General features: G+C 36.5%; 2 protein-coding genes across 3 annotated transcripts; both read left to right on the forward strand.

Annotated features, from left to right (window-relative positions):
• The first annotated feature begins 609 nt into the window (after window positions 1-609).
• LOC133528350 (serine/threonine-protein phosphatase 2A 56 kDa regulatory subunit epsilon isoform-like) lies at window positions 610-19,163 on the forward strand. Its single transcript, XM_061865713.1, has 8 exons — window positions 610-1,534; window positions 5,964-6,160; window positions 11,256-11,450; window positions 12,045-12,235; window positions 12,955-13,168; window positions 13,566-13,685; window positions 14,069-14,298; window positions 17,746-19,163. Exons 1-8 carry the CDS (start codon window positions 1,396-1,398, stop codon window positions 17,840-17,842), a joined length of 1,383 nt encoding a protein of 460 aa, XP_061721697.1. The 5' UTR covers window positions 610-1,395; the 3' UTR covers window positions 17,843-19,163.
• A 272-nt stretch (window positions 19,164-19,435) lies between these two features.
• LOC133528349 (uncharacterized) lies at window positions 19,436-23,950 on the forward strand. 2 transcript variants are annotated; one of them, XM_061865712.1, is made up of 5 exons: window positions 19,436-19,679; window positions 19,760-19,946; window positions 20,084-21,699; window positions 21,886-22,837; window positions 23,803-23,950. In XM_061865712.1, exons 2-4 carry the CDS (start codon window positions 19,766-19,768, stop codon window positions 22,819-22,821), a joined length of 2,733 nt encoding a protein of 910 aa, XP_061721696.1. In that variant the 5' UTR covers window positions 19,436-19,679; window positions 19,760-19,765; the 3' UTR covers window positions 22,822-22,837; window positions 23,803-23,950. The 2 variants fall into 2 exon arrangements, with proteins under 2 accessions (XP_061721696.1, XP_061721695.1); XM_061865711.1 differs by having other exon boundaries at window positions 21,886-22,813; window positions 23,803-23,941.
• Window positions 23,951-25,936: the final 1,986 nt, after the last annotated feature.

Genomic DNA, 25,936 nt, shown 5'->3' on the forward strand with positions numbered 1-25,936 from the left:
CATAAAATAAAATTAAAATGTGTATCGTAGATTTTAATTTATTAATTTTGGATATGATTTTGTAGTATAATTAATTTATAATACATTTTTTTTAAACAGTACAATTTATGAGCCATACATTTTCGTATAAATAATTATATTAGTATAATTTACACATTACAGTGTAAAACAAAAGTTATAAATAAACAATAAAAACCAAGCCATATTATATTTAAGTATGAAATATTTTAGAACTTTATTTGTAATATTTTCATGAGTCTACAATATGATCAGCATATTTATATCCCTTTCAGTCTAGTGATACATGCTGTTGTAAGAGTGCAATAGAGACATTTTAGTTTAGACGCTTTGCTTGCTTTGTAAACGCCACTTAAAATTGTGTTATCTGGACCGCTACCTTAAAAACGGAAATGGTAATTTCATTTATTTCAAATCAACTAGTTTTATTCCATTATATCGTATTTTAATACCTTATATGAAACAAAAATACATTATTTAAATATGTCTTTATTTTCTGGTACTAAGTTACGAAATTTATATTTGTAATGAGTAATATTTACATAAAAGGTTGTTAATTTGGCCTAACCAACGTATTCTATCTCCATCTATTTTCAGAATAAGGTACTTTTCTACGAGTGTAGCGTTTTCGCAGCTAAAAGCTAGTGATGATAATCTTTTAGTTATATTAACTTTTGTAAATTGGTCGTTTTCCGCAGTGGAAAAAGTCGCAAAAACATTCACCCGGACGTGTAGAAGTGCATTACCCTAAAATAATCTTATGTGAAGCATTATAATGCGTCCAGTTTTACAGTCAAAGCGGATGGTGAGCGATGGCGAGAGTACGGTGATAGATTTTTGGTGTTAAATTTTGCTCCGTGTCATCACCGACTTAATCGTCGACTACGTCTAAGAAAGACAAAAACCATTTTGTTTCCCCGTTTTACGTGTTATTATAACTAAATATTCGATTATCTCGGAGGATTGATGAGGAAATATATTGTCATTGACTGACCGGCTGATATTACACGAGGCTTGTATGTATATGTGACTTCTCCCTGCTGCTATTCGTGACACGCCTCAGAAAATAAAGATAAATTTGTGAATCGAACTGTTCGTTTTTGTTATTGTGTCATTTTAGTGTTATAGTTGTTTTAAAATTACGTAACTATTGTGGAATCTTGAAGTGTATAAAGAATGGCCTGAGTGTGACCATTCCATTACCGTCATGTGTGACGAAGGAATGTTTGTTTAGGCTCTAATATTGTGCTGCGACCTTACGGGAAGTGCGCGTTCGTCTCGTGAACTGGGTCGGATCATGAATCTGCCCGAACCAAAACAAGTTACGCATTGATCGCCGTCTACTATTGTCATTCGGGACACTTATAAACTATCAAAATGTCTTCGGGAACGTTTGTGGACAGGATCGATCCTTTCGCGAAGCGATCTCTGAAGAAGAAAACGAAGAAGTCGCAAGGCTCGTCACGGTACCGCAACACGCAGGACGTGGAGCTGCAGGCGCTGCCGCTGCTCAAAGGTGTGCCACTTGTTTAAGTTGTTTATTTCCACTTATTTCGCTACCGTTTTTTCCATCCATTTGGTAAATACATACAAATCCCATTCTTATTAGGCTTAGAGCTATCCAGTTGATCTTTGTTGGCATAAAACTTGTTGGATTTCTCTTACTTAATATTGAAATTCTAACCTCTTTTTTTTGGAATTCCTAGGCATTTATTAACCCAGATTTTACCACACTAGCTTTAAAGATGCCTGTAGCTATAAATAATGTATTTTTTTTTATGTTGGCATCTTTATTTCCAGTTATACACAAATGATTAATATAAAATATGTGGGAGTAGAAGGTGTATGTTTAGACATACTTAAAAATAGCTTTATCACAAGATGTAGATTTATCTGAGGTATACAGTACTAGCATCTATAATCAAAATATAAACAAATAATCATGGCTCTTGTACAGGTGCAGTCATAAAATAGGTATACACATTGCCACTTTATTTTAGTGGCAAAGTGAAGAAGTGTATACATATCTATGTGTAATAATGTCCTATAATATAATATATAACAAAAGCCATACATTTAATTATTATTAGATTCTGGGGGTTTGATCCTTTTTGCTAATCTACATTGAAATACGAGTATAAACAAATTTGGGTCAATATGAGTATTGGCACAATTTTTGATACAGTTGTTTTTATTGGTCTGTCTAACCGATACACCTATTATTATTTTGTTTCAGCAATTTCTATGTATAGTCAGCATCAAAAGTAGCATATCAAATAATGCTTCATAAGTATCTACCATTCTGTAACAGCTTAACAAAAAGTGATGTCTTTATTTGAACAACTAAGACTGTAAAAGACATACTTTTGAACATGAATTTTAGAAATTTATCCATATCTGGAAATGTTATCTGGCATGTTAGATACTTTCGGCGGGTTGTTTCATCTGCTAGTATTGATTCTGACTGTACCAGCTGTCATGCTACTTGAATATATGGTGTTTTTTTTTTTAATTTTGAATTATAATTTTTAAATTAGTTAATCTTAAAAGCATTATACTTAACTTTTAACAGATAAGATTATAAGACATCCACAAGTCAAGTCTCATTGCCACTTCATAGTCCTAAACATTAAGTATTGAAAAAAAAAATATTATGACTAGGGTGTCATTTTTACAAGCTTTTATTTAACTTGCAATGTATGTGTTTATCCTGGTGGAATCTTGCAAGTTAAATTTGACCCACTTCCCAGTTTCCAATGAAGCTAAAAATTTGTATACATATGTAAGTCGGGTGACAATGCAATATTATGGTACCATCAAGCTGATCTGATGATGGAGACAGGAGGTAGCCATAGGAACTCGGTGATAAAACAATGCAACCTAATTGTGTTTGGGGTTTTTAGAATCGTCTTGATGAGTATTGCCTGTGGAAAAAAAGTACAGTCAAAATCTTGTACCAAAAACGAAATTTTTGCCAAAAACTTATTACCATGTATCATCATTGCTTGCACCCTATAAAGGGTAAAAGCTCAAAAAAAAAAATTTTTTTTTTCATAATTTGGTCATTCTAAGTTAAGAGGTAATTGCTTACATAGGTAATGCGGTACAACATAAATATAAAAATTTTGGTTTAATTATACAATATTCTTATTAAAACAACTCTTATATCCCTTGGAGTGGTAGGCGGTTGAGTCCTGATCGATTATGTCATTAAAATTTCAAATTTGATTAATTGGAATAAAATCAAAATTCCAAGACCTGAAAAACGACATATGCCACTTGAAGAGATATTGTTGGCTACGAGTGTAAACCTGCTAAATCCATTTTTAAAATTGATTAATTTTTAACTTTAAAGTGTATACAAGTAGGTACAAAATTCTCTATTTTCAAAAATGGATTTCATCGATTTACACTCTTAGCCAACACATTATGTAATCTGGAAGGTGGGCAGTCAATCATTGCATAATTTATCGTTTTAAAAGAGACCTGGGGAGAGACTGTACTTTTCCTATACTGTAATTACAGTCTTTCCGCTGATCTCTTCAAAAACAAAAAAAAAAAATCATAAACATAATATTTTTCCATTACTAAATGGCCAGGGTAGACAGAATATGGGGGCCAAAATAGGTCATGTACTTTTTTTATGAAAAGGAAAATTTATAGGGATTTATTAATAACATTACAATCAATATTTATATTAATTTATGGAATTTACCAAGTTTAACAGATCCAAGGGATTTAGACCCTAAATTACAGATTCATTTTAAAAACTGGAAAGGGACATGCCAGGGGAGAGATATTTTGCTTGTTTCAAGTTCCATGTGAGAAAACGAAGTTAATCAATTAATTTAAATTAACTGTCTATGAAGTAAATACACTATTAAGGGCTACTAAGGTAGTTTAACTAATTTTATTAAAAAAAAAATATGGATATGTACCATGGACATTGTTAGTACCTCTTAACTTAGAATACCCAATTATAAAATTCATATGGTTGAAGTTTTGAGCAGGAGAATGTATACAATATTTAAAAAAGTCCTGTAATAATACTAGATTATAATATTAGTGTATGCATGTGACACAAAATTCTTAAACCCCAAATTCAAAACTCAAGTGTGCATATATATATACAACCAGAAATTAGAGGAATCAACCAATACCATTGGTTGCATTCCTCATCTCTTCTTTGATAAGCTGGGTTACAACAAATGGTATTGGTTGATTCCTCTCATCTCTGCTCATCAAAGGCAGCCTTATAAGGCTCTTATATGAAATATGTATATGATTTGTTGCTAAAATTACTTGAAGTTCTAGACGCTAATTTTGTGTGCAGGTTGATATTAAGACAGATATTTTTTGTTACTAGGTATTTAACAAAAACTTCCCAAGTAAAGTTAATATTAAAAGTAGTTGGTCTATATAGTCTTTTGTTGTGTTACTACCAAAAGAGGATATAGGTACTTACCTATTGCTGTAAAATCTTGTAAAAGTTAAAATATTGTGGGACAATCTTACAGAAATCAACCTAATGCCACTATATAAGCTTAATATGGCTTGTGTTATGGGTAATATCTTATATGTGATAAACATACATATGAATGCCCAGGTTTTAAATCTGGGATCTTCATATGAAGGTCTTTATAGACTACGCTAGGAAACTGTCCCATTTGTACCCTGATTTTTTATTATTTTTGCCATACCATATTTTGTCCATCATCACACACTTCTAAACATAAGCACTCTAAGGGATGGCCAACTCTATAATAGGATAGCATACCCTACATACCATATCTTAAATTAGTTCAAGTAGTTGTTGTCACAGGGTACTCAAATTATCAGTTTTCATGACAACTGTATAGCCATACTGAATCAGTACTCATCTCATATACAAGATATGCTTTATGGAAATCTCTGGTCTCTAAATTAGTGATTTTTTGTCGTTAGGTTACATTCTATCATTTAGATTTGAAGATCTGTTTTCTTTATTAACAATAAATATATAATTATGAGTGTTACAATTTCAAAGTGATTCAATTTAAGTTGTAAAACGTAAATTACATGTAATTGCCATTACAGTCCATAGGTTACATTACATTAGATACCAATCTCTACTTAAAAAATACCAATTGATAATAATAGAATAAGATAATAATTTCTAAGACTGCTTATATTATAATATTTATCTGTAATGAATTGAGCTACAGACATATAGATAAAAGAAAAGGTTCTTTAATTTTTTTAATTGAGTGAATATTTTGCATGCATATAACATTAATTAATAGGAGTCTTATTTTACATAAAAGTGTAAGAGGACGGCCGATTCTCCATAAAAACGTAGTCCCCATTTTCCTCTCTGGATATTGACATTTTGGGACATATTTTTACATAATTTGATGTATATTAACCATAGCTATGCTCCTATGTTTGACTTTTTTCGATTATTGTATTATTATAAAAAAATGAGCCAAACATAGAATTCATACCAAATTTTAAATGCTTCTAACTCTTATAATAATTTAAAAATCGAAAAAAATCAAACATAGGGGCATAGCTATGGTTAATATTCAACAAATTGTGTCAAAATATTTTCGATAATGTTAATATCTAGAGAGAAAAATGAGGACTATGAAAAGGTGATTTCGCGCGGGCCCTCCACTTTCGTCTTAATTAACGGACACAAGGAGCTATGGGACATATTATTGAGCAACTTGTGTGCAACCATATTTTTACACTTGACTGTAGATAAAAGTTGTTTTTTTTTTTTAAATATTCTAAATACCAAAAAATAAATAAAGATAAAATAAAAATAATAAATGTTAAATTTAAAAACATCTATATCAACTAAATTGAAATCACAGGTATTATACATTATGGTACAGTGCTATTTGCATTTTTTACTTTACCTCTTTATATTGTACATAACAAATTTTAAATATTATTTACAGATGTACCTAGCAGTGAGCAAGAAGAGTTGTTTATACGTAAACTTCGGCAGTGCTGCGTAGCGTTTGACTTCATGGATCCCGTAGCGGACCTGAAGGGAAAGGAGATTAAGCGTGCTACTCTCAATGAGCTGGTGGAGTACATCACCGGCGGCCGCGGGGTGCTAACTGAGCCTGTATATCCGGAGATTATAAAAATGGTAATTTGCATGACTTTTTATATAATTCTTTTATAAAATATAAGAAAACCGGAAAATAATTTATCATCTGAGGTAAGACGTAAACTCGTGTTTGTGGGACACTGGCCCACTTCTTTGCCAGCTACCGAGACAGGTCTGTGATAAATATTTCTTACCATATCCTTCATTCACAACTTCAAGACATCTATTTTGCTTAATATCAAATGTGTTTTTTGTTTTTTCTATATTGTCGAAGACTTCAACGTTTTTCTTGTGTGTAAGAATCAGAGCGAGCATACGCGCGAGGCAAATTCCTCGCGCACATAACGGCCAGTGTAGACGTGCCTCGGCCGAGGCGGCACGCTCGAGCGAGAAAAAACGCGCCATGTTATCATCAAGTAGCACGAGACACCCTTATCTGTCTATCTCACTTACCAGTAACAATAAAAAAGAGGGTAGTTTTTCTTGCAATCGAGCGAACCAGCACAATATGAACTCGAGACCCATATAACCTTCGTAACTAGAGAGGGCTCTAAACGCGTCGTCCAATCCTGTTAGCTTAAAGGTCTTCGCACACTATATCAATTCCACACCAACTTGATTCACTTTTGGTTCAGCTTAGTGGACGACGCGTAGACCACCCGACAGTTACCTAAATGTTAAACATTGTACTGTAGGACACACAAGATAAGGCTTTAATTTCAATATTTAATTTTGAGTCGAGTGGCTGTTGAGTTGTAATAGTGTGCTAAGACCTTAACTGCTCGGCGAGCCATATGAATGACACTCTAGGCGGCGTGTTATTCTTATTATGATTACGATGGGGCGCAGGTACGTAATACTTTGTTTAGCCACTGTAACTTGAACCTTGAGGAGTGCGCTCGTACTGGTTTTCCTTAGCATTGGTTACAGATGCGCTTGATAAGCAAGTGGACTCACATTACAACACAAGTAACACAACCGATAAGGCGTTGCGATGCCCTAAGATTCTAGCATCCTTGCCTATTGTGCTTGCCATAGTATTGCACGAATCGAAACAAACGAGTATAGAGACCATATATATATATATATATATATATATATATATATATATATATATATATTTTAAGGTACCACTTTTTTTCAAAAATGTGTTGTATTGCTGATCTATAATGACATATTCAAATATGGCTCACTGCTCAAAAAGAAACCCTGTATATTGAGACCTATATGAGTAATTCTGATATTTATGTCGCCGTAAAATGTACTTATACAAACAGTTTTGAACATGGTGATGTATAAACATTACGTCCTAGGCCTTTGGAGAAGAGTACTGAGGTTACAAACTGCTAATTCAGATTAATTGCTGCTTCAGAGTTCAAAGGTCACCTCCTCACCTCTGACTTGTAGATGTTGCAAATTTCAGGTTTTTGGACCAAGTCTCTAGTGCTTTAGGAAACAAGACACTAATGCGCCTCTTTTGCGATGTTTTAAATGTCTTTGACTTTGTGGCTTCTTTTTTAGGGTTCAGAATTTTTTTGGTATTCTTACACTTCATTCATTCCATCTATTTAATTAATAAATATGATTATACGACATTATTACATAAAAGTCCCACAGTAAGCTTAATAAGGCTTGTGTTTTGGGTATATAGACAATATATAATATATAAATGTTTAAATACATAGAAAACTCCCAGGACTCGGAAACAAATAGTCTCTTCAACTCCGAGTTCATCACACGAGCCATTGGCTTTGTGGCGACCGCATTTCCTTACCGAATCCGCCATACCGGCCGCCAAAGTCTAAAACATGACGGAATAGACACCCCTGTGTAGGTTTATCTCCTGAGATCTTGATTGTTCAGTTTGTGTGAAACTTGTATAATTTGCTAATCCCAACTTGAATGTAGATGATATTTGACAATGGCTGACACGGGTAAATATTTACCTAGAAAACAATAATTTTAACCAAATGTATTCCCCTCTCCTTGGTCCTCGGCCATATAAATCTCCCCCCCCCCCCCCCTAGAAAACAAAATTTTTAACCAAATGTATGGCCCTTGACTAAGACCTATATACACCAGCGGCTGTAGCACTGTCGCATTTTTATCACTTCACTATACCTGTCACGTTTTAACAAGCAGTTAAGTGCGAAAGTGACAGGCATAGTGAAAAATGGTAAAAATACGGCCATGCTACAGCCGCAGATGCGTATGCAGCATGGCTTCGGCTTCCTGCGGGCACGCGTGTTTACAAGACTTAGTTCACTTCACTAATTGTAAGGGTTCAAGGTTACGGTTATGCAGCACTACCTTCGCTCTAATTGCCTTGTATTATGTAATTGATCATCTTACGACACAAACATCTTGTGCATAATTAAAAAGATAATCAATTCTAATGGATACCCTTATGTCATTCAACGCGGTTACACGGTAAAATAATTAAAACATCGTAAGTAGGTTATTTTTGTGTGGAAAATCACAACCACAGTCACAGAACGACATAGTTTTAAACTAAACAAGTCTTGTAGGTACTGTGAGCATCAATTAATATTTCAGTGGTACGCTCGGCTCACGACTGCTCTGAGCAGTCATCACAGTGTGGTGATCTAGTGATCGAGAAAGAAATCGCGTCATCGGCGCCATGCGTTAGGGAGGGACAACTGGATCCCTGACCTGTCGTGGTCAAAGTGACGAATAGAACTCGATATGATATTAAGGGCGTAGCTAGCCAGTGAACTAGGGGAGGGCGACGTCACTGAGGAGCAGCTGCAGAATCAATTCAAAATTAATTTGATGCCTCATCCTAAATTTATGAGTGATCAAACAAAACAGTGCTTAACTAGTCCGCCTAGCCCCGCCCTACCCTACTTCTATGTTCGATAATACCGACTAACTAAAGTGCGATGGTGGAGTGTGCAAGGGGGAGAAAAGACAGAATTAGTGAAAAGTATGTAAGAGTTAAAAGAAGCACTCTACTATCTATTCCCTTTCATGGTAGGTAGTCGGGATTTACCCAAACATTCGTGTTCCGCCTCTTCTTATATGGCCAAACCTAAGTGCTAAGTGACACAGCCACACTACGCAAAGCATGAAATTAATTCCCGCTATAAAATTTTAAGATTTGTCCACATCTCATTCATTACAGAAGTCTCTTTAGCTAGTAGATTTCTAATTACCCCATAAAGAATGATGAGTAATCTGACGCTACAAAGCCATACGTATGCAACCAGTATTTGGCTGAAATTATTAACTGAACTGGATGTATATTAAAGCACCTATTTAAATTTGTTAAATATCAAGTCTTTAACCTTTTCAACGCTTTTCCACACGTGTCAAGAAATGCCATGGACGCCAAAAAGTTAACTGGTGAAGAGCGAATATGAAGCTTAACTGACAGTAGGAAAGTCGCTTTGACAACGTCCGCCATAGCCTTTTTAATGGTCATTGGCGTCGCGGGCACGACAGACGATGACCGTTTTAGTGGTCTTTGGCGTTGAAAAGGTTAATAATCATCAGAACCTGCAACGGAGCTGGCAAAACCGTGGCATACGAGTATGACAGTTTTATTTAATGGTTGGCGATTATAATATATAATTTTACAGTACAAATGTGGCTACTTTATAGCACTAGTGCGAGAAGTAGCATATTATGTTACTGTGTCGAACATTTAAAGGGCCATATGTACTGTAAAACGTTGTACGATACATGTGCGAATAGGTAATTCGCAACTCGTGTCGATTTAAAACACTCCCTTCGGTCGTGTTTTAATTTATCGCCACTCGTTTCGAATTTCCTATTTTTCGCACTTGTATCGTAATGTACTATTGCTTAATCTTTATTGTACCTACGTATTCATAATATTGAACTAAAATCTTATTCACCCTCTTCAGTCTTCAGATATAACTGTTTAATTTGGTAAATAAATTAACATGTTAATGTTCATATGAAATGCGTTTCATATTTCTATCATTTTTATGAAATCACGTTTTTTCCATATTTCTTTTAAATATGTATTAATATGGAATTTTTATTGCTTGAAAATATTAGTGTGCTTGAGAACAAAGAACTATTTTTTTTGTACTTTATGTCAATTATTCGTAATAGTGATAACCGTGACGTACAACTGCCACAGTTTTTCATTCATGATAATCATTTCTTAACCGACTTCAGAAGAGGAGGAGGTTATCAATTCAACCGTATTTTTTTGTATTAATGTTACTACCGCAGAACTCCATCATTTCTGAACCGATTTGAAAAAATAGGAACAGTGCCATTTGAAGTGGAACTGCTGATGATGACCAGAACGGGTCTCTTTAACAACGCATATTCCACTTTGTTTGCAGGCACTTGAGATATAGGCAGAAACCATGTTATGAAAATACTCATAGAAGTTATTCGTACCTAATCTAGTCATATTTGGAAGTTATAACTTACCATTCTGTTTTTAGTGTTCTGTCTATCGGTGTCGGCTTAGCTAGGATAGCTCTTCTAAAGGTAAAGTAGGATTGTTTTTTGGGTTGGGGAATGGGGTGATGTTTATACGTCTCAAAACAATACAAGTATGTTATATTGAGTACTTTGATGACAATTTAACTAATTTGAAACTTGATATTTAATTAATTTATACTATTTAATTATTATCAATCTTATTTACTTAAAATATTTCTGAACAATATATCACCAATGTTCTATATTTATTTTATTACGAACTGACTACCTATTATTATATATACAACTACCGATTTAACTTTTTTTGTTGTATAACTGTACTTTTTAGCTTTAAACTAGTTTTTAAGATAGTGTAGGCCCTTGCAGGGTGACCATGTACGAAATCTTTATGTAACACCTTTTATAACCATTGCTATTTGCATTAAATAAATGAAACGAAAATGAAATAAAATAGGAATATGTGACGTTCCACGGGTAAAGGTACGTTATGGTGATCGGCGCTTACGTCGCGTAGCGCCGCATTAGAGCGTCGTTAATAAAAGGTCCTACCCCCCATAAGGTACCTTTACCCGTGGAACATCACATATAACCATTTTTCTATTTAGGGACCTGTTGGTGAAATTTTCGTTAAAGACATGTGTCCAGTCACGCGATCATAGTATAATTTGTACGCCCTGTGCTCCAGATATCGGTGAACTTGTTCCGCACTCTGCCGCCGAGCGACAACCCCGACTTCGACCCGGAGGAGGACGACCCGACCCTGGAGGCGTCGTGGCCGCACCTGCAGCTAGTCTACGAGTTCTTCCTGCGCTTCCTCGAGTCCACCGACTTTCAGCCCACTATTGGCAAGAAGGTCATTGATCAGAAATTCGTCTTGCAGGTATGGTTTTACCTTTCTGACACGTTTTGTTTGTTTGATATTCATTGTGGTTTCAGTAAATAAGTCTGTAGGCAAAATTTATTGGACGGTTTGAAAAAGCATTTTTTTTATCATATTAGAAATTTTTGTAAAACAAAATGAGCGTGTTTATGCAAGTACGGTTTTTCAGCGTTAGAGGGGGTTTATTTTACACTGTAACTTGCGTTTGTATAGTGACAGTAGTAATATCTTATCAATACTAGTTTAGATAAATACGTAACGAACAGTTTATTTAAGACGTGAACTGTTATTTTAGGTAGGTACCAATTTTTTTGGGTTATCGTGTTTGTAACAAGGCAATTTAAATATAAAACCCGAATGATTCAATCATACGACTTTAGAGCTGAAGAGCTTGCCATAGGTAAAAATCCTGGGAACATAGTACGTTTTACTACAGTATTTTCAGTAAAGGAATTTCAAACATGTATTATTAGTCCACATCACAATTCATACTGCGCCATTGAGCTTAGCTGAAACCAGAACCATCAACTCTCGTCCAAGTGAGGAAGGCCTGTGTCTTGTGGTACGAGTGATGAGTCGTGTCGGCTGTTGCAGCTGCTAGACCTGTTCGACTCGGAAGACCCGCGCGAGCGCGACTTCCTGAAGACCGTGCTGCACCGCATCTACGGCAAGTTCCTGGGGCTGCGCGCCTTCATCAGGAAACAAATCAACAACATATTCCTGCGGTTCGTCTACGAGACCGAGCACTTTAACGGTGTCGGTGAACTGTTAGAAATATTGGGAAGGTTAGTGCACTTTCATATAAATAACTTGAATATCTTAGCGTTTTTTTTTACTTTATGATAAAGGAGGCCACGAGAAGACGAGTTGCCTGATGGTAAGCGATTATCGTCGCCCATCGACAGCCACAACACCAATGCGTTGCCGGCCTTTAAGATGGGAGTACGCTCTTTTATTGAAAGTCTGGATGTGCGTATCGGTTCGGAAATGCCTCTCAATTGTCATATGTAGATACACAAAGATTGTCGAAAATTTGTTTGCCTAAGAGTTAGAATATTGCTTGCAAATATACCGTACTTAAGCATAAATCGACAGTAAACATATGTGTTAAATAAGTTAACACAAATTTAGTATGTACTTGAAAATGTGTAGGAGTAGTTATCTTCACAAATTGAGTCTTCTTGCGGTACTTCACACAAACACAATTTACTGTCAGTTCCTAATCAATGGCGGCACATCATGCTTTAATATCAGTTATCAGATATAAGTTACAATTAATAACAATGAACAAATACTTTCGGAAATGTGTAGGGTAGTCCTCTATGCTTGTGATGAAATCAGTGGCCATTTCAAAAAGGTACATTAATGATCCACTTGACAATTCATTAACTTTTTCGTCATACGTATTAACTTCCAAATAGTTGGTGGTCCTCGGAAAAAATGTCTCACTGTAAGTTTAAGAACCACTAAGTCAGATCATAACAAGGCCTACTTGTGTGTGCAGCATAATCAACGGGTTCGCGCTGCCGCTGAAGAGCGAGCACAAGCAGTTCCTGGTGAAGGTGCTGCTGCCGCTGCACAAGGTGAAGTGCCTGTCGCTGTACCACGCGCAGCTCGCCTACTGCGTGGTGCAGTTCCTCGAGAAGGACGCCACGCTCACCGAGCCCGTGCTGCGCGGCCTGCTCAAGTTCTGGCCCAAGACCTGCTCACAGAAGGAGGTACACCTCTACTATACTCATTTTGACAAGACATTATTTGAGTCTGTTCTAAGCATGGTAGTAACATTTTTGTACAAGTAATATTTTGTTAGTGTAGTAGATATCTAGTAGAAATACATGATTTCTACCAAACAACCCGTAACAAAGTCTTCCTACAGCCAATTTTTTTAACCTCTCAATTCCCAGTGGCTTAAAATTTTCAGTACAAAAAACGAGCTTAAAGTTTACATACACATTTGAATGTTGACCCTCTTCGCTGACCCGATAACGAGTCCTTGGGACTCAAGTGTCGAAATTATTCAATTTAATACTACCACTCTGCTTTACAAGTGTGTTTTTTTCCTTGTTTTCTTACTCAACAATTCAGTAAACAATATTTAATGAACATTTGTTTCAGGTGATGTTTTTGGGCGAGATAGAAGAGATATTAGATGTCATTGAGCCTGCGCAATTTGCGAAAATACAGGAGCCCCTCTTCAGACAGATAGCTAAATGCGTATCTAGTCCACACTTTCAGGTATGTACCGTCTAGTTAACATCGTCCTATTTTGCCAATGAACATACTAGGGTACTTTTCGATACGTAAGCAAAAATGTCACGCAATATGCTCCTTTTCCGTATTGCGAAAACCAGAATATCACGTAGTAATACATTTCCCTGCCTCTGCTTAGGCCTGGTCGTCGCAAGTGATGAAATGTATCATTGGTCTGGTTTGTTAGATGGATGCCAAAGGTGTTACAAAAGCCGATGCCAAAGATTGTGCAAAGTGGAGAAGGCAAAAACTGAATGCCTCAGCCTCCAATGAAGTAGCAGGGAACCTGGAATACTAAGATGTGTTGATGTGTGATAGCAATCTATATTCTCTCTCAGCCGTTTTTGAGTAATTCCCTTTTGCGACAGGTGGCGGAGAGGGCGCTGTACTTCTGGAACAACGAGTACATAATGTCCCTGATGGAGGAGAACAACCACGTGATCATGCCCATCATGTTCCCGTCGCTGTACCGCATGAGCAAGGAGCACTGGAACCAAACCATCGTGGCGCTCGTATACAACGTGCTTAAGACCTTCATGGAGATGAACTCTAAGCTATTTGACGAACTCACCGCCAGCTATAAGGCGGAACGGCAGAAGTGAGTTAATCGTTATATTTGTTTTACTTGGGCTCGGAAACCGTTTTATTTTTCAAACCGGTTTCGTTCATTCACCCGTGGAACTAAAGGCTTTCTTTTTCGTTTGTGGTTACCGGTACGCCAAATTCGTTCAGTCTCGTTTTTGTGGAACGAAATTAACTGTCATGGAAAATATGGGAGCAAGATAGAACGAGTAAATATTGCTATATCTATCACGTATGAAAATGAGTTTAGCCGAGCGTCTCCAATGGCCGAGAGTAACAAGTATTATATCGTTCTCTGCGAACCATACAATTTCGTTCCTTCTTCTTACCGTTAAGGAGAGCGAACGATTTTTTTAGTTCGCGTTCAATAGGCATGTTGACATGAATCACGAATATATAACATGTTGTTTATACCATGGCAGGGAATATTGGAATGCTGAAAATCATATTTTTTAAGTTTAACAGATTAATTAAAATATTTAAATTAATGCCCAGTATAACGTGACTGCAAACGCTAATCAGAGCGCGTGACGTCACGATGTGAGAAGGTCCCACAGACTAAGGTCTGTTTTTTTATTCCGTAGACTAAAATGACGTTTCATATGTAATACATGAAATTTGTTAGTACCACATGAAATAATATAAAAAAAAGTCTATGGTATAAAAAAACAGAATATAGTTGTCAAATTTGACTTTTACCACCAGAGTTTGGATGTACAAAACCTGTATGTATTTTCCATTACGCAATTAAACATTTATTACATACTAAAAATATTATTACACCATATAAAGTATATTTTTTATCTGTTATTAAATAAATAAAATGTTACATAACACGACATTCCACTAAATATATTTTTAATTATTTGGCTGAATGCAACTGTCATTGCCTCGTTGGCTGTCTGAAACAGAAAAAATGAAAATTTAAAAAGTTATACCGGAGCCCGTTATTTGCTCTCAAAATTTAGTTGTATCAAAATTATTTCTGCAATGTATTTATCTTCGCTGAACGTAATTAAATAAAAAATGCCAAAATTGTTAGGGCTGAATTAACAATATCATACAAGTTCAAAGCGAGATCAAAATTCGCCTAGGGCTCATAAAAGACATCTTGGACTCTTATCTTATATCTTAGGGAGAAAGCGAAGACTACCTACTCTAGTGTCTTGATTGTTGTTCTTTTATACATAGGCACTGCGCAACACGTGTAAAACTTGTTATTTATTATTTTAGCTTACATATGAAATATCTTATAGAAAGAGAGAGAGAAATAGAATACTACAGTTAAAAAAAAAAAAAAACTAACGGTATTCGATAAAATCCCGTATATGGGAAAAATTAACGCCGTGTGAACGTAGCCTTACGGCTTTGGAACTGTTGTAACAGGTTTTGAATACCAGTTCCGAGCCCTGGTTTTTACGGTAACAGTCCAGTAATATTTTGGCCGGTTAGTAACATTGTTAAAGTCTGCAAAACTCAGGTTACCTAACCGTAGGAAACGGTGCGTGTGCATAATTTTGTATAATTACGAGGAGTGATCCAAAAGTAATGATAATCAGTATAAAAGATATCACATGTTTAAAAACATATTTTATTTTTGAATCATTTCTCTAGAGTCTCTAGACCATGGTTTCTCAAGACCTAGTCCAATTAAATAGAAAAATGTTTTTGTCGACCCTTAAAAAATGCTATCACAGCGGCCATTACCTTCAAATTTGTTACTGCTAAGATGTTCCCCCAGCCGTGGAAAGGGATAAAAGACGCTGGGATAGATCTGCGGAATATGGGAAGTTTTCTGGCAATTTGAATCCTTCATGACGTGTGGCAGCCACTGCAACATCAGTTTTGCAGGGGGTCTTTTGTTCGGCCGTTAACATTTTAGGCACCCAACGAGCGGATACATTTTTCATGTTTTTTTTTTAATACTGCCACACGAGACGCTCGTGAGCTCAACTCGATGGCTGATAGGTATCCTTCAATCTGTTAACACGAGATTTTGATTTTTTTTACGTTTTCTTCAGTAAGGACTATAGATGGGTGGTTTTCGCGGTGTTCGTCTTTAGTTGATGTTCTACCCAGGTTAAACTCCTTGCACCAGCGTGCAAATGTAGATTACGGAGAAGTAGAGTCCCCTCATGTTCCTGCTAATTCAATGTGCATTATTGTGCATATTTTTAGTACACATTTTATTTCAAACATAAGTATTTACTAACGGCGCTCACTTCACTTATATCCATTCTTAGAACATGGCTTCAATTTTAAATTTAATAATAATGACATTCAATCTTTTTAAATCTCTCATACATAACCGGGAATCGAACCTGGTCAATCTTTATGTATTTGTTTGCATAATTGATCCTGAAAGTATAAGTAAATATAAAAAAGATTGAATGTCATTATTATTAAATTTAAAATCGAAGCCATGTTTCCTAAGAGCAGATGTGGCTATCTCTCATAGTTTCTGACTTCTCCATACTGACCGTTTTAGATTGATCACCCTGTATATATTTTTTTTAATTTACTAGCCGGGAAACGCTTTAAAACTTTGAAAAATCATACCTCTTTTTACTGTTTTCATCCACTAAAAGTAATTAATAGTACATTACTATAGAGGACGGGAAACGAAGGGTTGCAGGCCAAGTAGATACAGATGGCCGAGCGTAGCGAAGTCGCATAGGGTTACGCGGCTGGCAACCCCGTTTCCCTCCGAGATTTGTATAGTGCTTTTCTCAAACTTGCAATGAAATAATTAAAAAAAGTAGGATGATGATCATTGTTTCATGTCCTAATGTGATAGGTTATTCAGTGCGTGTGGTATTGAAGGGGAACATAAATGTAATTCTTTTGGCGCTACCACGCACGCCATTACGCTTTGTTCCTTTTCTTTTTCTTTCTTTTTTAATTTTTTTTCTTTTTTGTTCCGAAAGGGGAACGAAAATTTGATTATTTTTACGCTACGACGTACGGATTAGGACATACAGCCCTATAAAGATTTCTGCATGACTAAGAAAAAAAACCTTTTTGGCCTGTATCTCCTAAACCGTGCGTCGTAGCGTTCCCCTTTGAACTTTTGAAGTAATATTTAACAAACACAAAAAAGAAAAACGACGAAAAAATAAAAAAAAAAACATGCTAGCAGAATTTTGCTTTTTGTTTTTTTATGGTTGAATGCGAAGACGTGCCATAATTTAATGTTTAAAAACAAAAGAAGGTTGCCTTACAGGCCTAGGTGTGTAAGCCTGTATGAAATTCCTTTACATATCATCTTCACTCATCGCACCTGATATGTAGTATTTCCGGACCTAATTTGTAAGACATGTCAACATTTCATTACAAGTTTGAGAAAATATCATTACCTACTTTTGGATCAGGGGCCCATTTCTCGAACGGTATTAGTGTGTTGCCAGGGACATACCATACGATTAGACAGTTCGTTGAGTAATAATATTGGGTGGCGTTGCAGAGAGAAGAAGCGCGAGAAGGAGCGCGACGAGCTGTGGAAGCGGCTGGGCGAGCTGGAGATCAGCTCCCGCGGCGCGGCCGTGGCGCCCGCCAAGTGATGCGCGCGCCACAGCGAGACCCGCGCAGCCCTCCAGTGTTAGACTAATACGCGATCGATTTTATCCAAGTTATGTATTCATATTTTCTATTCGATTACATTTTTGTTAATGACGTTATTAATTTTTTATACCTCCGTCTCGGTCCGCGCCGGGCGCCGGCCGCGACTCCGTCGTCGCTGTACTAGTATTTTATATACGTTTATTTAGGGCCCTAGTTTACGTTAGGATTTTTTAATACTGTTAAATTGTTTAAATAAGTTAAAGTTGTATGTATTATTGATACACGATCGATTGTACCGCATTTCGTATCACCGGCGATTATTGTATTATTCGGGCACCCGGCTCTGGCCGGATATGATTGTACAAAATGACTAGGGAAATTTGAAATTGTAATAATGTTTAGTGCCGGGCGCCGCCGCCGGCGCCGAGAGTAGATTGTTGTATGAAATTTTCATTTCGAATTAGATGCTCGTTTCCAAAAGATGTAATTTCGTCATACTATCATTTTGTATAGTTACATAGTGTAAATAGGCATTTATTTATTTTAAATTTATAGCAGTGTGATTTTTATACCTAGCTGCGGGAGTGTGGCGCTGTAATCGGACAGGTCGGAGCGAACGGAGACACCGCGTATCATTCGTACAGCCGATAAAATTAAATCGTTCATTTGATCATATTGGAGTAGAACAATGATTAAAGTAGATATAATAATTTTTAAGGGAATAGTCATTAATTTGTATGATATTACTGTAGCCTTAATATTTTTTCTATCATCACTCGAGCGCCGGGTCACAGTACATAGATAGCTTAAGGCGGCAACTACCGAACGTCTTGTGGAGATAGTTGCACGCAAAGCGCAGTCGTGACGCGTCCACACCTCGCCTCGCAGTCCACTGTGGCCGGCCCGGGCCTCCCGCGGCCAGCGCTCTGCCGCACCGAGCACGCCGAGCCGCGCGCCAAGTGTGTATGTATGTATGTACACTATGGAGATGTTTGTTATGTAAAATGTATTAACATTACAAAAATTATATATGATACTTATATATAAATTACTATTATAGAACACAGTATGAAAATAAAAACAAGTTGACTTCACATGTATATTGTCGTTGAATTCTTTAAGTATAATATGTAAGCGTAGGCGCCCCGCGGCGGCCTAGGCCCCGGTGGGTCTCCGGCCTCGGCTCGGCCTCGAGGCCCGCCCGGCCCGGCCCGCCTCCCGCCTCGTCGCACTGTGTCCCGGAGCTAACGATCCCTTAGCCCTAGTGCCCATACTCGGTTAACGTAAATGCGTTGGAAATACACAACAAATTTTCACATTGCCCGGTTTTTCATTTCTAGTTTGAGGCCTCATTCTCGATTATGTTTTAATTCTAACATGTTTAATCATAAGTATAGGTAGAGCTTATGCCTTAGTAATTGTATTTAGTGATAAAATTATATGTCTCTGACGACTATAGTAACCACGCGGGATAATTGTGATGTCAGTTTATGCCATAATCCTGGAACGCACTTTCATGTTTAACAAGCCTCTTCGAAATTGTATTCAAGCAAGACTTTATACATTTCTAAATGTGAAATATGAAAATGGTTAAAGAAATCGATGTCTTTTTATAGAACTATAGCCTTGAACGTATGGCCCTAGAGACCGGTAAACACGGGGTGCGTTGAACCGCGGTGGCGGGTCGATACGGCCAGCACTGCCAAGTTCACGTGGCGCCTGGCGCATCGCCATGGCTACCGGCGCCAAACACTGGAATCTCGAGCCTAGGCCGCACCACTCCCCTCCTTCATTCTTTCCTTGCATTCCAACACAACTAGCGGTGTACATTATTCAGTAAGTACTAAATACTAAAAAGCTAGTTTTTCTTTTCACTATATAAATGTTTTGATAACATTTCTTAATTTTGCATTAAGGTAACAATGAGACTAACGGGGTCTCGTTCCTACGCAAGACCAGCTCCTACGCCTACAATGCCCCCGGGTCTTGTAGAGCTAATGGAAGGACTTGCAAAAGATGTCCTTAAAAATAATCCTGAAAATGTGTATGAGTTCTGTGCTGCGCATATGCAGAAATTACTTGAAATAAGAGATGGCCCCGCACGTAAGTACTTTTTTATTCGGACATAATACTTTCTAAAGTTTCGAACAGAATATCATAGATAAGCGTACAAAGCTTTAAAATGTCCAGTTCGCGATTTTTTTCTTCGTAATCACAAATAGGTATATGTTGGTTTGCAGCACCGAAAAAACAATTGTCCTTGGAGCAGAAAATAGCTAACGCACAAGAAAAAATAAGACAAAGAAATAAAAATCGTCAGCTTCAGCAAGATAGGGAGGTTTCGGAGCATTCAAAAGTCGATCACGAAGACAAGCTGCCTATGAAAGAATCATCCGTTGATACATCTGCTATACAGCCAGTTATCAACAAAGAAGAATTTATAATGAAGAATGAATTTGAAATATTTCACGAGCCCAATGTAACTATAACTACTAATGACATAAATACGGATGAGCCGTCTGATGTCGTAAACGAAGTTATTGAAGTGTCACAAGTAGAACAGGAAGCCAAGGAATCTGTTTTAAATATTGATAAAAAAATCGAAACTGAAGGATTATCAGAAAAAGTGACTGAACACGTCAATGAAACCATAATCAGTGTTGACACAAATGAAACATCTGACGTTGAAGCTAATGCTCAATCCAAAAACGTTGCTGATATGGATAACCAAAGCAAAGAAATTGTTGATCTTGTCATTCAAAGTACTGAACATGCAGAAAATATACCTCCGAATGAAGACATCTTTGAAGCTCAGTTGAACGATTCTAAACCTACCGTTAGGAACACAGTCGTTAATGTTGAAGGAAAAACTCATGGACCTCCAGAAAAAGAAGTTACCAGGGATGAGTTAAATGAGGTGGCTTCTACATTGCTATTAGCAAGCAAGACTGTATCTGTGTTTTCTAATATCAGTGACGTTAAAATCACAAAAAAAGAAGTAGTTGAAGAACCAGAAATTGATAAAAAAGAAATAAACATAGATACTCAACACGAGGAAATTTTGTTGAAAGAGTTTGCTAACCAATTTGAACCTGGTAGGAAATTAGAGGACATCATTGAAGAACACAAAATAATTAAAGAGGAACCTACAGATACCCATCACGAAGAAAGTGGTGCTGACAACATTTCTTTTAAAGAACAGATCGAAGTCATAACCCGTACAGATAACGAGCACGCATTTGAACAAAATCATGGTATTTTGTTTTCTAAATCAGAAGATTCTTCAGTTCCTACTGTCGAAGACGTAAATATCAATCCGTGTGATACCTTTCTCCAAACTGAAAGTTCACATGATGAATTTTCATCTTCCACGGAAACTAAAACATCAAAGACAACAAATTCCCAAGAGTCAGCGGAAGGGATTGAATTATCAGAAAATCAGGTGCTTACTGTAGACACCATCGAAAAGGCTACTGTAGACGACAGATTTCTTAGTAAGGATGAGTCTAATGATCAAGAAGTTCATAATAATAAAGTTAACTATGAATCTCAGGCTGATATAGAAGTAACTGAAGTTGGCGATAATCGTCCAGAGCAAGGACCTGTGTATTGTGAAGAATCTGTTGTTAAGAATAATACAACTGCTCCTGATAATGTAGCTGCTGGTATCAAACGAGATTCAATAAATGAAAGTGACGAAATAACTGAACACACTTCAGTAAGTGGCATGGATTTAGAGACTGCAGCAATCACAATACAAAAAGTATTTAGGACTTTCTTATTTAGTAAGAGTAGAGCTTCCACATTAGATGACACCGTTAATGAAAACTCTTTGGACGAAGATATGGAAAAGAAGGTAAGCATATTTTCTTGTTTTTTGTACCGTACCTAAGTCAGTGCAATAGGAACAGTTTACCAAAAATGGGCATTTCTATATGACTAACAAAATCGACATACAAAAAATGCATGCAATTTTTACGCCGCCGTTCACGCAAACCAGTTTGTAGTTTTTCTTGGTTACTTATGAGTTTAGGATTTTCAGGACGAACCCGATTATGCATTAACTGCTAACATAAACAAAGACAGAAGAACATTAGGAATCAGTAGAATGGACACCGTCTTGCAAACAGTAAACGAGGAGAAATCACTGTCGCTATCTGATGAATCCTCTTTGTCAAGTGCAGCCACCACTATACAGGCGCATGTACGGGGATTTTTAGTCAGAAATAGACTCGCCTCTAACAAAACGGCGTCTAGTAGTTCTTTAGTAAATTCTGACGGCCATTCTACATCATTGGATGGTGACGTCAATGAACCTAAAAAGACTATTTTAAATATCCACATCGTTCCTGAGAGGGGACAATTCATGAGCAGAGACGAAAGTTTACTGACGTCGATCGACTTGCCTCTTGACAACAGCCCGCCGTCTTCAATTAATTTACATCCACTGGGTTATGATAAAAGTGAGCGACGAAAGCAACTGAAAAGAGAAGATGCTATACAGTCTATTTCACCTCCTAGTAACAACAGCGGAAAACAAAGTGAAGAGGTGGACTCTGTGAAAGAAACACTTAATGACAACGAAGATGTCGATGTAAAACAGGAACACGGAGTTGTATCTGTAAATAGCCAAGATAAACCTTATGAAGCGGACACTGAAAGTTGCGATACCACCCTTACAATTAGTTCTACTGCGGAAACGGTTGTCGATGCTGATACTTACAATGCTAGAGAAGTCCTCTCAAGTCCTGAACATAACGTGGAATCAGACAACCAACACCAGGAAGTTCTTACTAGTTCCGATGAGATGGACGTTGTTACACCATCTACAATAGCTGCAAAAAGTCCAACAATAGCTCCTTCAGTAGAAACTGAGAACGACGATAAACCAAAGTTGGTTCACTCCGGGGAATTTCATGACATAGTGGTTCAGACTCGAGTGAAACGGAGTGAAGCATCAGTCGTCCGTGGTGAGTGAAGACAACTATTATCAGGTGATAACTCCTTCCGTTCTAACAAGGCTATCGCATGAACAGCTTAGAGTTAAGTGCCTTGGTAGTTCGCGATAGCTTTCGTACGCATCGCGTGGTATTTTGCAAGTAGTTAGATAAAATTCAACCAGTCTAGCTAAATAGAATAGTGCCAAGTATTTATACATTGTAGTTAGTACCTACCGTGAAAACCGAAATTCGCAAATTGCGGGGATTTATCTCTTATACTCCAATGCAGGCGTAATTAGAGTGACAGAGAAAGATGCCCGCAATTTGCGAACTTCGATTCGTTCTACACAAACGTTGGTATTTACATTTTAGGCGTCGGTTTCATTTAGTATAGATACCCCTAAATCTAAATTAAATTTACTTGCCAAGGTATAATCTGGATAGAGTATACCTTGGCAAGTAAATTAAGATTTTTGCATATCATTATTAAATCTGTTCATACATATCAATAAATAAAACTCAGCCTCTGATTTTGTTTTTTTATTGTTTCGTTTAAAATATCTCACAGGTGTAGCTTGCTAGAAATGCTGGAGCAATCTGTTTTCAGAAGTTTTCAAAAAGTGTTTGACATTTAATCGTTATCGTTTGGACATATTTTTGATAATTTTATAAAAGTGTCAATAGAAACGATTATTATGAGTTTGTATTTAGCCCAAATTTGACAATATATATAGGGGTTAAAAAATATGGTTGGCCATAATCATATTGGTAACACTATCCTGCCACATACATAGTTTAATACTTCAGAACACTACTGAAGTATTAACATGTTCTAAAGGCCAAAATAGAAGAGTATGGTTGTAAGTACAATAGGTACAGCCAGCGTCCCAAGGTAGACTAGATACATCTGACCCGCTCCAGACTTAGTATTGGAATAGGTATTAAAATAAAATAAACATGTAGAATTCTGTCAGTAGGTTACTATCAAATAATCGTACTAATCAATTTGGTTTTTACAGAATTCAAGAACGTGCTGGTCTACTTCTTATTATGGGACAAGACCTAAAATATCGGCTGCTGACCGATTTTTTTTATAATTAAACTTACCTAAATGTAGACACGTATAATATAGTGGTCAGAATAAAAAAAGTTGTTTAAAATATGAACTATCGTGAACCCGGGTTATTTCTACTACACCAATAAACCAATAAAAACATTAGTAATAGCAGAGTAATAAATAAATAATAATTAAATATTTGGGGTCAATCTTAACAGACCTAGCCCCAAACTAAGCAATGCTTGTACTATGGGTACTGTAACTGTACTAGGCGACCACGTAGGCCGCGATATACATATTTACGTATATAGATAAATACATACTTTTACAGAGAAAACACCCATGATTCGGGAACAAAATTAAATATCTGTATTCATGACACAAATAAATGTCCTTACCTTACCGGGATGCGAACCCACTAGGTCAGACCGGTCGTCGAGATTATCAATAAAGATAGGGTGCTTTAATAAATGATAGTAAACTGTCTTAAGTGATCAACATATTAAAATAGTTTTACCGGTGCAAGTGCAAAAACTTAAATAGTTAAGGAGAAATTATCGTTTGGATGACATTTTATGAAAAGGGACCTTGTGTCAATGGCGCTTACGCCGCACTGCATAGTGCAGCGTTGTATTTATATGGGAAATGGGAGCTTCGTTGATAATGGTGTATTTCCATCTGCGCCCGCCCCACGTGACCATCACCATACAAGAGGCGGGTACAGATGGGAATACACCGTTGATAATGGCGTAAGCGCCATAGACTTTTACGTGTTTTTTCATTTCCTGTCTATTTTTAAATGTATGGTGCACAATAAAGAATATTTACTTACTACTTACTTACTTACAATAAGGTCCCTTTTTTAAATATTTATATATTATATATATCGTTGTCTAAGTACCCTCAACACAAGCCTTATTGAGCTTACTGTGAGACTTAGTCGATTTGTGTAATAATGTCCTATAATATTTATTTATTTTTTTGATAACGTTACAACGAACAAACAAATCAGTCAAAAACCGACTATTTGTAATCACTTTTAAGGCAGTTTACTGAAACACTAATCGACTTATAATTATTTATTAAAGCAATCTATATTAGTAAGTATTTAACTCTAACAAAAATTTGGTGGTAACTGCTGGGTAAATTAACAATTTGGTGGTAACTAGTGGGAATAACCCGTGAACCCTGTGTACCACAATTAGAGTCGGACCACGCTAAATTTTCATTCAAAGTGCTAAGTCGAGCTCATAGGGATATTTAGTATGCATTTTTACTGCCAAGTTAGCGTGGTCAGACTATCCTCCATACAATTTGTACTAATATTTTGAAGCACGCCGGCGGTGCTAACTTTATTAAGACGAAAGGGGACGACCGCCCCGACACCGCCTTTCCATACAAACGTAGTCCCCATTTTTCTCTTTGGATATTAACATTATTGAAAATATTTTTTCACCACACCAACTGGTAAAGGCCCTCTTGATTGTTCAAAAACGAATGAGAAAGTTGCATTTTATCCACATGTGGGGCAAAGTAATCAGATGCAAATTTTGAGATGTTTCCTTATGTTAGCAGCTAGTAGAATTGACTTTTAAATGATGATTTTGAATTATTATTTTTTTATTACCTTCATTTGGATTTGATTTTATTTGAATTTTTTGGTATTTCATAGTTAGTAGTTTCCTCGTGTTGGTGTGGTGAAAAATTTTGTGTTTTACTAGGGGGCAAAGTTGTTGTTTAACCGCTCGTGCTAATATTGATACCCGAGCAAGCGAAAGTTTCCAAAATTGAACCACGAGCGTAGCGAGTGGTTCGGGAAGTGGAATCTTGAGCGTTGCGAGGATTTCAATGCACGAGGGTTAAACAAACTTTGCCTCCGAGTGAAAAACAAAATTTTCATGTCATGGGATTACTAAAACCAAGACACAATACACTAGATAAAACTTCTCGGCTTAATAAATTCCATGACATTTTTTTATAATTCCTAGTAACAGGTATAATAAAACCCATAAAAAAATTACTGGAAATAAAAAAAAACTATTCATGTGTAATGTTAAAAACAAGTATGTTACATTATTGAATTTAAATAAAAGTTT

The sequence above is a fragment of the Cydia pomonella genome, chromosome 19, assembly GCF_033807575.1.
Source record: "Cydia pomonella isolate Wapato2018A chromosome 19, ilCydPomo1, whole genome shotgun sequence".
NCBI classification, from domain to species: domain Eukaryota; kingdom Metazoa; phylum Arthropoda; class Insecta; order Lepidoptera; family Tortricidae; genus Cydia; species Cydia pomonella.

What these genes read in the sequence shown, in the direction of transcription:
- LOC133528350 (XM_061865713.1), top strand. Translation starts at nt 1,396, where the DNA reads ATGTCTTCGGGAACGTTTGTGGACAGGATCGATCCTTTCGCGAAGCGA. An exon ending in ATCAGAAATTCGTCTTGCAG is followed by an intron (nt 11,451 to 12,044) that starts GTATGGTTTTAC and finishes CGGCTGTTGCAG; the next exon opens with CTGCTAGACCTGTTCGACTC. An exon ending in TATCTAGTCCACACTTTCAG is followed by an intron (nt 13,686 to 14,068) that starts GTATGTACCGTC and finishes CTTTTGCGACAG; the next exon opens with GTGGCGGAGAGGGCGCTGTA.
- LOC133528349 (XM_061865711.1), top strand. Translation starts at nt 19,766, where the DNA reads ATGAGACTAACGGGGTCTCGTTCCTACGCAAGACCAGCTCCTACGCCT. An exon ending in AATAAGAGATGGCCCCGCAC is followed by an intron (nt 19,947 to 20,083) that starts GTAAGTACTTTT and finishes GTTGGTTTGCAG; the next exon opens with CACCGAAAAAACAATTGTCC. An exon ending in TGAAGCATCAGTCGTCCGTG is followed by an intron (nt 22,814 to 23,802) that starts GTGAGTGAAGAC and finishes TGGTTTTTACAG; the next exon opens with AATTCAAGAACGTGCTGGTC.